The sequence below is a fragment of the Heterodontus francisci genome, chromosome 10, assembly GCF_036365525.1.
Source record: "Heterodontus francisci isolate sHetFra1 chromosome 10, sHetFra1.hap1, whole genome shotgun sequence".
In the NCBI taxonomy this organism is placed as follows: domain Eukaryota; kingdom Metazoa; phylum Chordata; class Chondrichthyes; order Heterodontiformes; family Heterodontidae; genus Heterodontus; species Heterodontus francisci.
This window is the reverse complement of record NC_090380.1, coordinates 60,046,921-60,061,278: the sequence shown is the minus strand read 5'-3', so window position 1 is coordinate 60,061,278 and position 14,358 is coordinate 60,046,921. Positions and strand designations below refer to the sequence as shown.

The 14,358-nt window shown below is 45.4% G+C and overlaps 1 protein-coding gene across 2 annotated transcripts in view; it reads left to right on the top strand.

Annotated features, from left to right (window-relative positions):
• LOC137374457 (V-set and transmembrane domain-containing protein 5-like) overlaps positions 1-14,143 on the top strand; it is a 114,892-nt gene extending 100,749 nt beyond the window's left edge. For both annotated transcript variants that reach the window (XM_068040594.1, XM_068040593.1), the window contains one exon: positions 13,168-14,143. In XM_068040594.1, coding sequence (XP_067896695.1) covers position 13,168 — 1 coding nt within the window. In that variant the 3' untranslated portion in view covers positions 13,169-14,143. The remainder of the gene's footprint in view (positions 1-13,167) is intronic.
• Positions 14,144-14,358: the final 215 nt, after the last annotated feature.

The following is a 14,358-nucleotide window of genomic DNA, read 5'->3' as shown; positions in this document are numbered from 1 at the left end:
CCCCTGCCTGACTGCTGCTTGGTGTACCATATCCCCTACCGGACTTCTGCCTGGTGTACCAGATCCCCTGCCTGACTGCTACCTGGTGTACCATATCCCCTGCCTGACTGCTACCTGGTGTACCAGATCCCCTGCCTGACTGCTACCTGCTGTAACAGATCCCCTGCCTGACTGCTACCTGGTGTACCAGATCCCCTGCCTGACTGCTACCTGGTGTACCAGATCCCTGCCTGACCACTGCCTGGTGTACCAGATCCCCTGCCTGACCGCTACCTGGTGTACCAGATCCCTGCCTGACCACTGCCTGGTGTACCAGATCCCCTGCCTGACCGCTACCTGGTGTACCAGATCCCCTGCCTGACCGCTACCTGGTGTACCAGATCCCCTGCCTGACTGTTGCAGCTATTCCAGTGCCACTGCCTGACCACTGCCTGGTGTTCCAGGGCCTCTGTATTCAGTGCTGCCAAGGATCAGATCAGGAGCCTGCAGGCATAATGGCAGAAGGAAGACCCTGGGTGGCTCCATGGTTCAGCGATACCTCCCTCCAGACTCCCCTCCAGGCTGCAAGGGAAAGGAGGGAGGTCCTCTTTATCAGGAATGGGAGGAGACCAGCTCGCCTGACCAAGCAAGCCTGGACAGAGATCGTGGAGGAGGTCAGCAACCATGCGGTCACCCCCAGGACCTTGATCCAGTGCCGTAAAAAGGTCAATGACCTGATCCGGTCTTCCAAGGTGAGTGCTGCATACACCTCCCAACCTTTGGGCCTAGCTTGTGTCAGAGAGAGAGGGTGCATTTTGTGGAGAGGGGCAATAGGGTTACAGTGTCGGAAATGTTGCCTCTGAGGCATGGTTCAGTGAGAGGTGCCCGTCTCAGTGCATTTCCCTGCACAGTCCCTTGAGAGTGGCTGCATGCAGGAGGCATTCACGTGCCCTCATCCTAGGTCGCTGTACTACCATCATCATAGATGCTGCACCTGTCCCCGCTGGTGGAATAACATTGTATCTCTTTGAGTTGGCAGGAGAAGACAGCACACAACAGAAAGGAGCGGGTCAGGACTGGTGCTGGTGTGCCTTATCTGCACATTCTGAACCCAATGGAAGAGGAGGCAATGGAACTGGGAGAGCAGCAATAACATGGTGAGACGGGGGCACCTGCCCAAGAGCGTGAGTAAGGATGTCCTGGGGCACAAGGATGTATGTGGCACAAATGAGCCATGATGCTCATGTGTCCACCACTAGATACATGGAGCTCCACAGTAGGGGTGGTTGGAATGTCCCGATGGGAAACCCATAACCTTTCAATCTATCTGTTCTCTCATGCAGTCCATGCCCACGGACAGCAACAAAGAGTTGGAGAGACTGGGGGACACCTGGGCACTTCTGAGGAGGAGGAGGCGTCCTCAGAGGCTGCACTGTCACATCATTCACCTGCACCCTCCACCAGAACAGATACCGTCACATCGGTGGTTATCCGGTCGTGGCTAGATTCAGCACGCAACCTGGTGAGCACAACGCAGACGCAGGTGAGCAGCAGACGGAGGCTGTTGTAGCCGAGGCCATAGGCAGTCGGAGGACTGTGGGAGGCCAGGCCCATGCTGAGCCCCAGGCTGATGACATGCCTCTGGAGTTGTCAGCAACGTGGGAGATGCTGCAACTGCAAAAATAGGTAAGGCAACAGCTGGCAGAGATGCCAGAGGCTATAGGTACCCACACGTGGATGATGGAGGAGTCCATCCAGGCCTTCGGTGCTGCACTGTCTCTGATGGGTGCATATCTGGCTTTCTCCATTGAGAGATTGGTGACTCTCATGGAGAGCCAGATCCAGCAGACCAATAAGTGGCTGCCGGAAATGCGTGCAGACCTGCACACCATCACATTGTCCATGAGCTCAATGCAGCAGTAAAAAGGTGAAAGGGGGACGAGGCACCTGGAGTCTCCACCAGCTCCTTGTCCCTCTCAGGTCAGCAGTGAGGTACAAATGTACCTTGCAAGGGAGGTGGAGTGACTGCCTCCTGCATCTGGGGGCTCCTCTCAGGGGGCTCCTGGTGTGGCCAGCAGCTCCTCAGACCCTCTGCCAGTGATGACAGCACCACCATCTTCCCCAATGACAGAGGAGAGTCCAGCATCTCAATATGCCAGGGCCCTCCAGGCCTCAGGCAGCCAGAGGACAGCCACCAAGGTCATCTCATGCCATGGACAGCAAGGTCAGCAGCCTGCCTCCACATCAGCTGACAGCACAGAGGGAGAATCCTGTAGGGGCACCAGGAGAAGATTTAAAAAGAGCACCTAGATGCCCTTGGGATTCATGGGTGTAGGTACATTCCAGAAGAAACAGACTGCATTTGGTGTTGCATGGAATGAAGATATGAGTTGTTTTCACTACATCTCCTTCCTATTGTTGATATCCAGTTGACCCTGCCTCTCAAGAGGTTGGAAGTGAGTGCCCAAGGCATGAGTTCTCCATGCTTTGGCCTTGCTACTGTGCAATGTGCACCTGGGTGCAGGGCGCTGGAGCTCAGAAGGAAGGAGGAGACAACAGGGCTGCTTAAAGACAAGGCTTTATTGGTGCAGTTCCAGTAGGTGGTAAGGGTCATAGGAAATGTGAATGTATAAGGGCATCTTGAGTCTCCCTTGTGCATATCTCAAGGCGCCTTTCCTTCTGTCCCTTGGGTCCTTCATCTTGTAATGTCTGGGTAGCATCCTCCTCCGCATCCTCGTCACCGGAGGAGATGTCATGCTCCATGATATCCTCAGTGGTCAGTGCCTCCCCCCTCTGTGGTGCCATGTTGTGCAGTGCACAACAGACCACCATGATGTGTGAGACCCTTGCTGGGGGATACTGAACGGCTCCACTACAGTGATCCTGGCAGCGGAATCTCACCTTGAGCCGACCAATGGCCTGCTTGATGGTCACTCGGGTTGATCCATGGCAGGTGTTGTAACTTTCCATTCATGCGTGAGTTCCTCACAGGTGTCAGTAGCCATGTCCTCAGTGGGTAGCCCTTATCTCCTAGCATCTGATGCCGAATGTGTGCAGGGGGACGCAAAAGTTCTGGCTCCTGGGACTGGTGAAGGATGTAGGCACTGTGGCAGCTTCCTGGGAACCTTGCACAGACCTGCAGGATCCTTCTGCAGTGGTCGCAGGCCAGTTGTACATTGAGAGAGTGGAAGCCCTTCCTGTTGATGAAGGCTGCTGGCTGATCTATGAGGGCCTTGATGGCCACATGTATGCAATCGATGATGCCCTGGGAATCCAGTGATGGCCACAAATTCTAAAGCTCACTCAGCTTGACTGTTTGGATCGGTGTGGAAGCACACATAGTCACCGGCCCTTCTGAACAGGGCATTGGTGACCTCCTTGTTCTTATTATTGTTATTATTTCACAACATATCAGAAAGACAGGATGGAACAAAGACAAGTATAAAAATAAAGCTGCAGATAGGACGACAGAATGCTAGAGATATTTGAAGAGAATAACAAGACAGAGAGGGGTGACAAAACATTCATAAGGATAGACAGAGACAAAGAGGAGAAAGAGAAAATCAGCCAAAAGGAAAGATACAGACAAGGAGGGATCTGGCATGGATTGAGTACATGAATACCCAGGAGTGATATGTGATGCTCATAAACTACTGGTCATAAACCATTGCTAGAACTGTTACAAACTTACACATAAGAGATAATGTTCTGACTTTGTGCTTTAGTTGGAGAGCTTTACCCAACAGAATCCCATGTTGTAAATGCAGGCAGGGACTGCTAAACATTTCCCAACTAAGCTTGGCTCAGTTCGTAGCATTCTTGGGTCTGAGTCCAAATGTTATGGATTCAAGCCCAACTCCAGGACCCTTGTGCACATAACCTCCTTCATTCCCTTCTCTCCTTCCCTATCCTTGTCCTCTCTTCCCCTCTCCTTTCCATCCTGGTTCTCTTGTTGCATCGTTCTACTAGTGGATTGGAACTCCCAGCTACAGCCAGCGCCATTATTTGTTTATATCAGTTGCTGATGCACATCTCAGGGTGGAATGCGGAACATGAGAATTATTTGAGCTCTTGAGATTGGGTTTTGGAAATTTTAACCAATGCTTTAACTTTTGGTTTTCATAGGAGAAAGCAAGTGTTTGGAGGGTTCAAAACAATCGAGTTTAAAACCCTGTTTCTATTCTTGAATTTTAAATTGGAGACAGCAAGGTGAAGTAGAAGAAACTACTGGGGGAGTTTAGCCCTACCCGTCCAGTGACAACCACTTGGGTGGCCTGATAATCGCCCAGTTTACTTACCCACCCTGTCATTTCCAATTTTAATAGACTCTACTGAACAGTCAGCCAAAAACTGATGGGGTCCTAATTCACAAATACGAAACTGCATCTGATGCTGTCATTGGATCTCAACAGCAATTTTAAGTTTAGCCTAATGGTGGAAAGCAGTAATGGCCCATTGGGCAGGTTAGGTTAACATCAGCCCTCAGTCTCCTCCAGGTAGCTATTGTTCTCCAAGTTTCACCTGGTATACATCCCTGCAGTTAATAATACACCAGAAATCTATCCATGGCATTAAATCAGTGTCTATGAGTAGACCAGCCATTGGCCATCTCAATTTCTCTGCTCCCCTCTGAACTTGCTCTAACTTATCTCGCTCTGAACCTACAGGATTCCATTTTCCCAGGTCCAAACCTAACATTGTCATTAAACCTGCTGACAAGGGTGGTGCTGTTGTTGTCTGGTGTACTGACTTCTCCCTAGCTGAGGCCAAATGCCAACTCTCTGACATTTCCTCCTACCTTCCTGTGGATCATGCGCCACTACCAAACATCAAGCCATTGTTTCCAGGACTGTCAATGACCTCATCTCCTCTGGAGATCTTCACTGCACAGCCTCCAACCTCACAGTACCCCAACCCCGAACAGCCTGCTTCTACCTCCTTCCCAAAATCCATAAACAGGACTGCCCTGGGTAGACCCATCATTTCAGCCTGTTCCTGCCCTACTGAACTGATTTCTTCCTATCTTCACTCTATTTTTTCTCCTCTCATCGAATCTCTTCCAACCTACATCCGTGACTCTTCCGATGCCCTTCAGCACTTCAACAGTTTCTAGTTTCCTGGCCCTAATTGTCTCCTCTTCACCATGGACGTCCAATCCCTCTACACCTCCAATGACACCAGGATGGTCTGAGAGCTGTCTGCTTCTTCCTTGAACAGGAGCCCAACTACTTCCCATCCACCACCACCCTCCTCCGCCTGACTGTACCTCTTCTCATGTTGAACAACTTCACCTTCAACTCCATTCCCTTCCTCCAAATAAAAGTTGTTGCTACGGGTACCCGCATGGGTCCTAGCTATGCCTGCCTTTTGTGAAATATGTGGAATATTCCTTGTTCCAATCCTACTCAGGTCCCCTCCCTCACCTCTTTTTCTGGTATATTGATGACTGTATCGGTGCTGCTTCCTGCTCTTGCCCTAAACTGGAAAATTTCATTGAGTTTAGTTTCCACACTTCTCTCACCTTCACATGGTCCATTTTGGACTCTTCCCTTCCTTTTCTTGACTTCTCTGCCTCCATTTCCAGTGATAGGCTATCAACCAATATTCACTATCAGCCCACAGACTCCCACAGCTACCTTCACTACACTTCCTCAGACCTCACTTCCTGTGAAGACTCTATTTCATTCTTCTAGTTTTTCTGTCTCCATCACATCTGTTCCAATAATGCAGTCTTCCATACTAGCGCTTCCAATATGTCTACCTTTTTCCTCAATTGATGATTCCCCCCTCGTGGTTGATGGGGCCCTTGACCATGTCTGTTCTATTTCATGCACTTCTGCTCTCACCCATTCCCTTCATCTTTCGACTGGGCATTTTATAACTACCTGAACTCAACATTGAGTTTAACTGTTTTAGATCATAACTTCTGCCCCCATTTTGTTTCATTTTTCTTTGCCTGTTTGTTTTTTCTCTTGTTTCCCTCTTATTTCCTTTGCTTTCGGATGGTAGCCATTCAGGATCATGCCATTCACACGTCTTCTAGACACATCATTTGTTTCTTTACTTGTCTCATTACCATTCCCTTTGGCCTTGCACCATGAAATCTTTTGTCATTTAATCTTTCCTGCCCTCTCCCCTATCCCAGACTTTCCCTTTTGTTCTTCTTCCCACCCTCCCCTCCTTCACTTGTTCAAAACCAATTACATTTCTAAATTTTCCCATATCTGGTGAAAGGTCACAGACCTGAAACATTACCTCTATTTCTCTGCACAGATGCTGCCAGACCTGCTGAGTATTTCCAGCATTTTCTGTTTTCATTTCAGATTTCCAGCATCTGCAGTATTTTGCTTTAGTTGACGAGTAGCTTTTGAGAAAACTATAAAAAGCTGAGGGTATGTCAACAGTGGAGAAAACTTCTACTGTAAATAATAATAGGACTTTGGTAATATCTAGCTCACCCTGTCATTAGAACTAGAGCAAAGAGAGGATGTCAAGATTGTCAACATAGGATATTACCAAAATGCAAGTGACTCACATTTTGATGTGAGCTGAAAGTCAGAACGATAAAAGCCAAATTATTCAGTTCATCATTTTGTGTGGAGTATGCTTTGTACCCCGATGTACGTGGTGGAGGATTTGTCTGAAGAGGCACTTTTTATTGATTCAAAATAGGGTTTAAAATGGTTTTAAATTTGTGATTATCCTTTCTGTTTAAGCCTAAATCAGTTCTTTATATTTGAATTATCACTTCTTGTTTGTTGCTATATCACAATGTTGTTAGTTTAGCTGTTCCTGTGAAAGATTGTGCTTTGAATGTGAAACATGTCAAAGGCAGACATTCTCTCTTTTCATGTTTAACATAACAGATGTATCCCTTGGTTTGTACCTTGAGGGGTCTTTTAGCTTTGCCAATATAATGTGCCACTTTCAAAAGAGGTGATGTAAATACTGCTTTGTTCTCCTGTGGAACGGGTCCTTTGAGTAGCTAAGAACATTCTGAAATCTGAAGCCACAGGAAAAACAACAAATTCCAGTGTTACGCTTGTTAAGATGTTTGCTTAGTCTGTTGGGGATTCATTGAATCTATGGCAAGACTGAATGAGCTATGTGCATTGTTCCTTTGAACATTCAGGAAGGGCTCAGTTCCAGTGCCTTTATACTACCTTGATAAGTATCATAAATTAGTCTCAAGCTAGTTCTTATATGCTGTAGTTTCTCTTTAGCTGCTTTTGCATTGCTGCCTGATTTGTTTAGATTTCAGGAGACTGGCATCCATGAGGCAGCTCCGTGTATTTGGATGACAAAATCTGACTTCCTTGCCCCAGCAACAGGAACATAAACTGATGAAAAACTTGGTCTAATTTTCTAGCCACCAAGATAACAGAGCCTAGTTTAGTAGTGTAAACATGGGAAGCCAGCTGATGGATCCTAGTCTTCCAGAATTTTACCTACATGAGCCTAAGTGCATAGGCAGCTTTGCAGAGCTGGTTTGAACTGCAGTTCTTGAAGCTTTCCACCACTGGGGCTTTTCTTGCATCATGTCTGGGTGTATTGTAGACTAATTCACAGAGGCTGATTGCTATGATTAGTCAACAGTTCAGCAGGGGTAGGCCATTTAGCCTGTCGAGCCTGCTCTGCCATTCAGTTAGATCATGGCTGATCATCTACCTCAACAGCACTTTCCCACACTATCCCCATATCCCTTGATGTCATTAGTATATAGGTATCTATCGATTTCTGTCTTGAACATGCTCAATGATTGAGCTTCCATAGCCTTCTTTCCACAGAGTTTCTTTGCTGTGCATCATGCCAATCCTTATGTTGCTGTGGCTCTGTAATTCAAAAACACTTTTGCCACATTAACAACCAGCTCCCCCTGTAATTGCCCCAAACACATTTCCTAGAGTATGCTGGATCTTTTTTTACCTGTTGTGTCCCACAGAGCTGGCAGGATCAGATGACAATCCCCCTTGGGAGTTTTCATCAGAGAGCTGGCAGATTTGAACTGCTGGACTGTTCAGCTGTTAGCGAAAAGTGGCAGTTGGTCTGTGAAGTTGGTGGAGGTGGAAACGATTGCGTGACCTGGAGACTGCCTGCTAGCACCAAGAGAAGGTGAGGCAGAAAGGTGAATCTGGGAGGGGGTTGGAGGGAGGCATTGCAAGAGTCTTACGACTGAGGAGGGAGGAACGCCCGAGGCAGCAGAGGCTCACGCTTTCTTTGTAGGGCCCAGAAGAACATCCATGCTGCTCCTGGCCACAAAAAGTAACTTTTTAACAAACCTTAGATGGTCTCATTAGCTTCCAACAGCAACAATGTATATTGATATAGCACCTTTAATGCAATAAAACATCCCAAGGCTCATCACAAATAAGTTATAAAGCAAAGTTAAACACTGAGCCACATAAAATGTTATTAGTTCAGATGGTCAGAAATTTATTCAAAGAGGTAGGTTTTAAGGAGTGATTTGAAGTAAGAAAGAGAGGTAGAGAGTCAGAGAGGTTTAGGGAGGGAATTCCAGAGCTTAGGGCCTAGAGCTGACGGCACAGCCACAATGATGCAGTGATTAAAATTGGGGATGCTCAAGAGGCCAGAATTAGATGAGCCCAAATATCTCGGATTGTTGTGGGGCAGGAGAAAGAGATTACAAATAGGGGCGGGTGAGGGCATGGAGCGATATGAAGGAAAGGATGAGAATTTTAAAATCAATGCTTGACTGGGAGCCGATGTAGGTCAGTGAGTACAGGGGTAATAGTCATCGGGGCAGGGTGCAAGTAAGGACATGATCAACAGAGTTTTAGATGACCTCAAGTTTACAGAGGGTAGAATGTGGGAGGCTGGCCAGGAGTGCGTTGGAAAAAGCAAGTCTAAAGGGAACAAAAGCATGAATGAGCTGCCAGAATTTTCCCAGCCCAATGGCGAAGGGCTGGAAAAATGGTTGGGGGAGGCGTTGGGAAGGGAGCCCGATGTCATCCCACTGCCATACTATATTGCCGGTGATGGGAAAGTTGGCAGCTCTGCCTCCCGCTGATCCACTTAAGTCGCCAATTAAAAGCCACTTCTTGTCTCCGCAGGCATTTTGCCCATGTTGGGAGGGCCTGCTACTGTGTCGGAAGAGCAGCCAGTGAAACTTGGTGGCCTCACAGCAAGCTCCTGGTGGGGTGCCCTCCTGCTGGTTCCTCAGGACAGCCCCCCCCGCCAAACCCCGATCGATGGGGTCTGGCTGCCAGGCCCTACTTCCCGCAAACTACCTGAACTCTCTTTGAAAGTGCCAGCCATTGAGGTGCCCTCTCCCTGGAGCTGCAGCCTCAGCAATGGCCGCTGTTAGTGGTGGCACTACTGACGCTGCTGAGCTGCTGACCCTCTGATTGGGTTGGCAGCTCTTGGGGACGGGCCCAGTCCCACAGCTCGCTGAAGTATGCTTGCCTCCCACTTTCGGCCCCGGCAGCGGGACTTGCCGGTAATCGGCAAAATTCAGCCCAGGGTTTTAGCAGCACATGAGCTGAGTCGAGGTGAAGCCGAGCAATGTTAGATATAGAAATAAGCAGTCTTAGTGCTGTCGTGAATATGTGGTCAGGAGCTCAGCTCGGGATCAAAAATGACACCAAGTTTATGAACTGTCTGGTTTAGTCTCAGACAAATGCCAGGGAGAAGGATGGAGTTGGTGACCAGGGAATGGAGTTTGTAACAGGGAGTGAAAGCAATGGCTTCAGTCTTCCCAATAGTTAATTGGAGGAAACTTCTGCTCATCCAGTACTAGATATTGGATAAACTGTCTGATAATTTAGCAACAGTGGAGGAGTCGAGAGAGGTAATGGTGAGGTGGAGTTTGATGTTGTCACCGTATATGTGAAAACTAATGTTGCGTTTTCATATGATGTCGTCGAGTGGCAGTGTGTAGATGAGAAATAGGAGGGAGCCAAAGGTAGATGCTTGAGGGCCACCAGACAGCTTCCTGATAGCTTTATTTGGCTGGCTAGCTGCAGTTGGCAACCTGTTCAGGAAAGGGTTGTAATTTCATTGGGGTTCCTTGCACCTCATGGAACACCAATATGCATTCCTTAGTGATACTTCCATTAGAGTCCACGGCGAGCCTCATCCAGCCTCATTCACTACAAAAACCAACAGCATTAAAATGGAGATTCTGTGGGAACAGAGCAGGAAATGGAGCCGCTCTTCAACTTCGTTCCCTTTGATAGGGGAGAGTTAAAATTTCCCTCAAGTAACTTGGTTTGATTGGGCAGGAATGCCCTACCAGAAGCAATGGATGAAGCAAAATCTCTAATAACTTTTAAAAAGAAGTGGATAAATACACAAAAAGAAAATTCTTCAAGCTGCAGAGAAAGAGCAGGGGAATGGCACTTAATGGATAACTCTTCCAGAGAGCTGTTGGAGATGTAGTGAGCCAAATGGTCTTTGCTTCAGGGCCAAGAAAGGGAAGAATTATACATCAAGCATTAAGAACGATACTTTCATATGAGTGACAGGGTGACCTACTTTTTAAATCTACAATCCAAATCTGCAAACTCAGCTTCGCAAAATCACCTCCATGCACACTTGCATGTGTAGTTCTTCAAAGGGCACCCGTTTCCAGCCTTATTCTACCCAATGCCACATAAATATCCAGAAGAATGTTCAAATCAAGTGCAATATATTTATGAAACCACCTGTGTGCTGCGTTGTGACTTTTGCTCATTACTTTTGTGATGGTGGAATGTGTGTGACATGTATCATGCAATCTTGCAGTCCTCCTAATTGATTCTCATGTGGTACAGTTAAGTATGCTTCCTTAGGGCTGCAGGGTTTCACTAGCAACCTGCTGGGACTCTGGTGACCTTTTCCCATTTGTCTGCATTGCAATGGCTCTAGATCTAAGTTAGCCATATTTGGTAATGTTATGATTAACGTCACTTGCACAGTTGCTTGATGGGCTGGATATGCTGAACACCCATTCACTTTAGACATGACACATTGCTGAGAAGTCTCTCAACGTATCCATTTATCTGGCTGTGAGCAGAATTTTGGGCAACTGAGGTTTTTTTGACCTCCCCCCGCTCCCCCCTCCTCAAGGTTATCTCTTTCAATTTCTCAGCCTGTTGAAACTTACCAGAAGAACACCTTTAAGATGTGAGTCCAAGGTCTCTGTAACAGCAGTATGAGAATTCACAAGAGATGCTCACATTGTGCCTCTGGCCTGCGCCACTGAGGGCTCTGCTATCAATGCCACAGGTGTTGTCATTTGTTCCATGGCAGACCACTGTGTTCATTCTTCCAATAATGTGCAGTTCCAGGTAGAGGGATCCTCAATACTCCTCCCTAGACATTGTAGTGCGTTGCAATAATGTAGACAATCCGGCTTAGACAACAATCTTTGCTTGTAATCAAGCTTCCTGAGGTGCCATGTTTTGTTTTAGATTGCTCCTGTGAATTGCCTTGCGACGTTTTGTTACGTTAAAGGCGCTTTATAAATATAAGTTGTTGTTGAATTGGAACTTCAGCTGTCTGGACAGTCAGGAAGTGTTTTACAGTACAACCCCCTTCATCCCAAGATCAGTATAATGTGCTGTATACTCCATAGCATTGTACGACAAAGAAACCTAACCATGGAAAAAGAAGGAGGCAACCCTGAAACATGGGAGCAGAGGAAAAGAGGTAGCTCTTGAAACACTACTGCAGCCTGGAAGAAGGCAATAATGCATTTAGCTATCCTTTTAAAAAAACCTCCTTTCCAAAGAAACTGGACTAAAACATTTTCTTGCATTTCAGTAGTACTTGTTCCTCTAAAGGTGTTACTCTGCACAATTACAGAGATGTTTTCAACAGAATTCACAAATCAAGTATCTCAAATGTATTGAAGAAATTGAGTAATGTGTGAATGATGTCAGTGTGCTTCACTACTTTATGCTGGTGGATTTTATGCTGGCACGCAACTTACATGTTCCTCTAAGTGATTCCCTTGTGGAAGAAGTAAGTGAGTTGGTGATCTGGGGTTAAGTGATGGCCTATTGGGGTTCTGGTGACTGGAAACTTCTCTGGGTTGTGCATAGCGAGGGCTTCATATCTGAGTCATGTTTGCCATTGCAGTGCTGATTGGTGTTGGCTGCTTTAAAAAGACTTCTTCTGTTCCTGGTGCACCAGGCACATAAATTATTTACAAAGGGCTGCTCCCCTTTCATTAGCCGCCCAACTGTCTGCAAGAAGTTGTTCCCATTTTAGCCCACGGACTGAAAACAATAATATTGTGGATCAATCAATAGGAGTAAGTTTTTCCAGAAAATTTCAGCAAACCACAGACTATCTACGAAGAGAAGATTAACAGCAATTTAAAGGGGGGTGAATTAGACTTTGAGAGGAATGCAAACTGAATGGTGATGGATCAGCCGCCCATTATAAACACATTGACTACAATGAAAAGGAACACTAGGCAGGGTATGTAATGGGTGGCCCATCCACCACCACCCATTTTGTGTCCTGTCAAAGTTGAATTTTAATCACAGGCTGGAATGGAGATTATGAGGTCAAACAATAAATTACTTAAGAAATTTTATTTCATTTATGTGCAAACTGAAACATCCCAGTGTAGTACAGGAAAGTTAATACCACACAATTAATGTTTACATGGAAGAAGTCAAATTTCTGTACTGTACAATTTTACCTAGGAATTCTCATTTGAGAAAATAAAATAATAATTGTGTACAAATTTACATTCTTCATGGAGGTGAAGCTCAGGAGGTGACTATAACTATGTTAGCTTTGTGGCAGAAAGGCAAGTTGAAAATTTACATGTTCGCACATTAAAGTCTACAATATTATCTCTGACATTGGCATAATCTACTGACTAACAACCTGATACAGTTGCGGTAAAATAGATCAGCTACATGCCCTGTTAGTAACAGAACTAGATAGAGCCAGTCCTTTGATACATTTGCGATAAAAATTGCTCTGAATATGATAGGAGGTTCATCTGAAATTGTGTTATCCAATATTTTAACAACGATGGTAACCCATTTACAATAAATGGAGTAGATAAAGGAAGCAGTGTGATTTCACTCCACTAGTGTTTTAGTTTGTGTTTTATTTATGAAGTGCAGAAATACATTGAGAATAAAGTGGTACTGAGTGTGCTGTGAAAAGCAGACATCATTATATTAGGTGCACAAAAAAAATTGTTGTAACTTTATATTTCCACAGAAAGGAAGAATCAAGAAGATGCCCTGATAATGTATCTGATGATGCAACTTATCAAAATGCCGCAAATGACAGGAAATTCTGCAGACTAAACTTACTGTCTGATGAAACATTCTGAACAGACTCAGTCAGTAATTATGTTTGTAATCTCCCTTAGCTGGTAGTTTACCTCATTGCTAAACCCAAATTAAGGAATGTGTTGAGACAACTGAAATTGAGAAATCATTTATTGAATTTGAAATGTTTTAAAGTGATAATTAAAAATAATCAGAAAATTGAATTCATGACTGAATAATCTGATTGACGTCTGCATTTTATCCAGTCCAGACCATTTTGTATTCTGTATAATATGTCTTGTTATATGTACACCACCTCTTTATATCACACCACCACAGTGTTAGCTGTTCGTGTCTTTTGCTGGAACCAAAGCAAGGCAGTTTTATTTCTTGGGTTGGTTTAGCCCTGATTTAATGGCAGTCTTCTGGTGTCTGTTTATCTGCATTATGTTTTCTAGTAACCTTATGTAACCGTTAAACATCTGGCGGGAGATGGGAGGGTGGATTATATGCCTTATACTTGTTAACACTGACACTCCTGCCCAAAGCTAATGGGAATGATGTCATTGCCGGCAGGAGGGAGTCAAAATTTGTGGGTATTCAAGTGAGCTGGGCACGAAAAGAGTGATGGTGACAGCAGCAGAGATCATGAGATGCAGGCCAAAGATTTGACTGTAAATTGTGCTGGGCCTTAATGATAATGTGCAGTATGTTTCATACGTAACATCTGACAATTCATGCATATTCGCTCAATGAATGGAAAAAAGCGTGGAGTAAGAAAAGGACTTTTAACTCACCAGCCCCTTTGTGCTTCCAAAATTACAAAATCTGTCCTCTCTTGGACTTTATTCACTTAATGATTTAAAATTGATGTCAGTGTTATTTGTAACAAGTAATTATGTTTAATAAAATTGTGTACTATTTTCAAGCATTCATTAATCTATTTACCTTATGTGGGTTACCAAATCCATTAAAAGAGTCCTCAGGAAAATTCACAGAGGTGTGCTCATCACAATTCCTTCAGGGAGCAGTTCCAACCCTTTGGTTTTCCTTGAGAACGTTCTGCAAAGTTTTTCTCATACTCCCAAATTAGGTAAGATTGCCAAGCCATCATAAAATGCACAATGGTTCCAATATT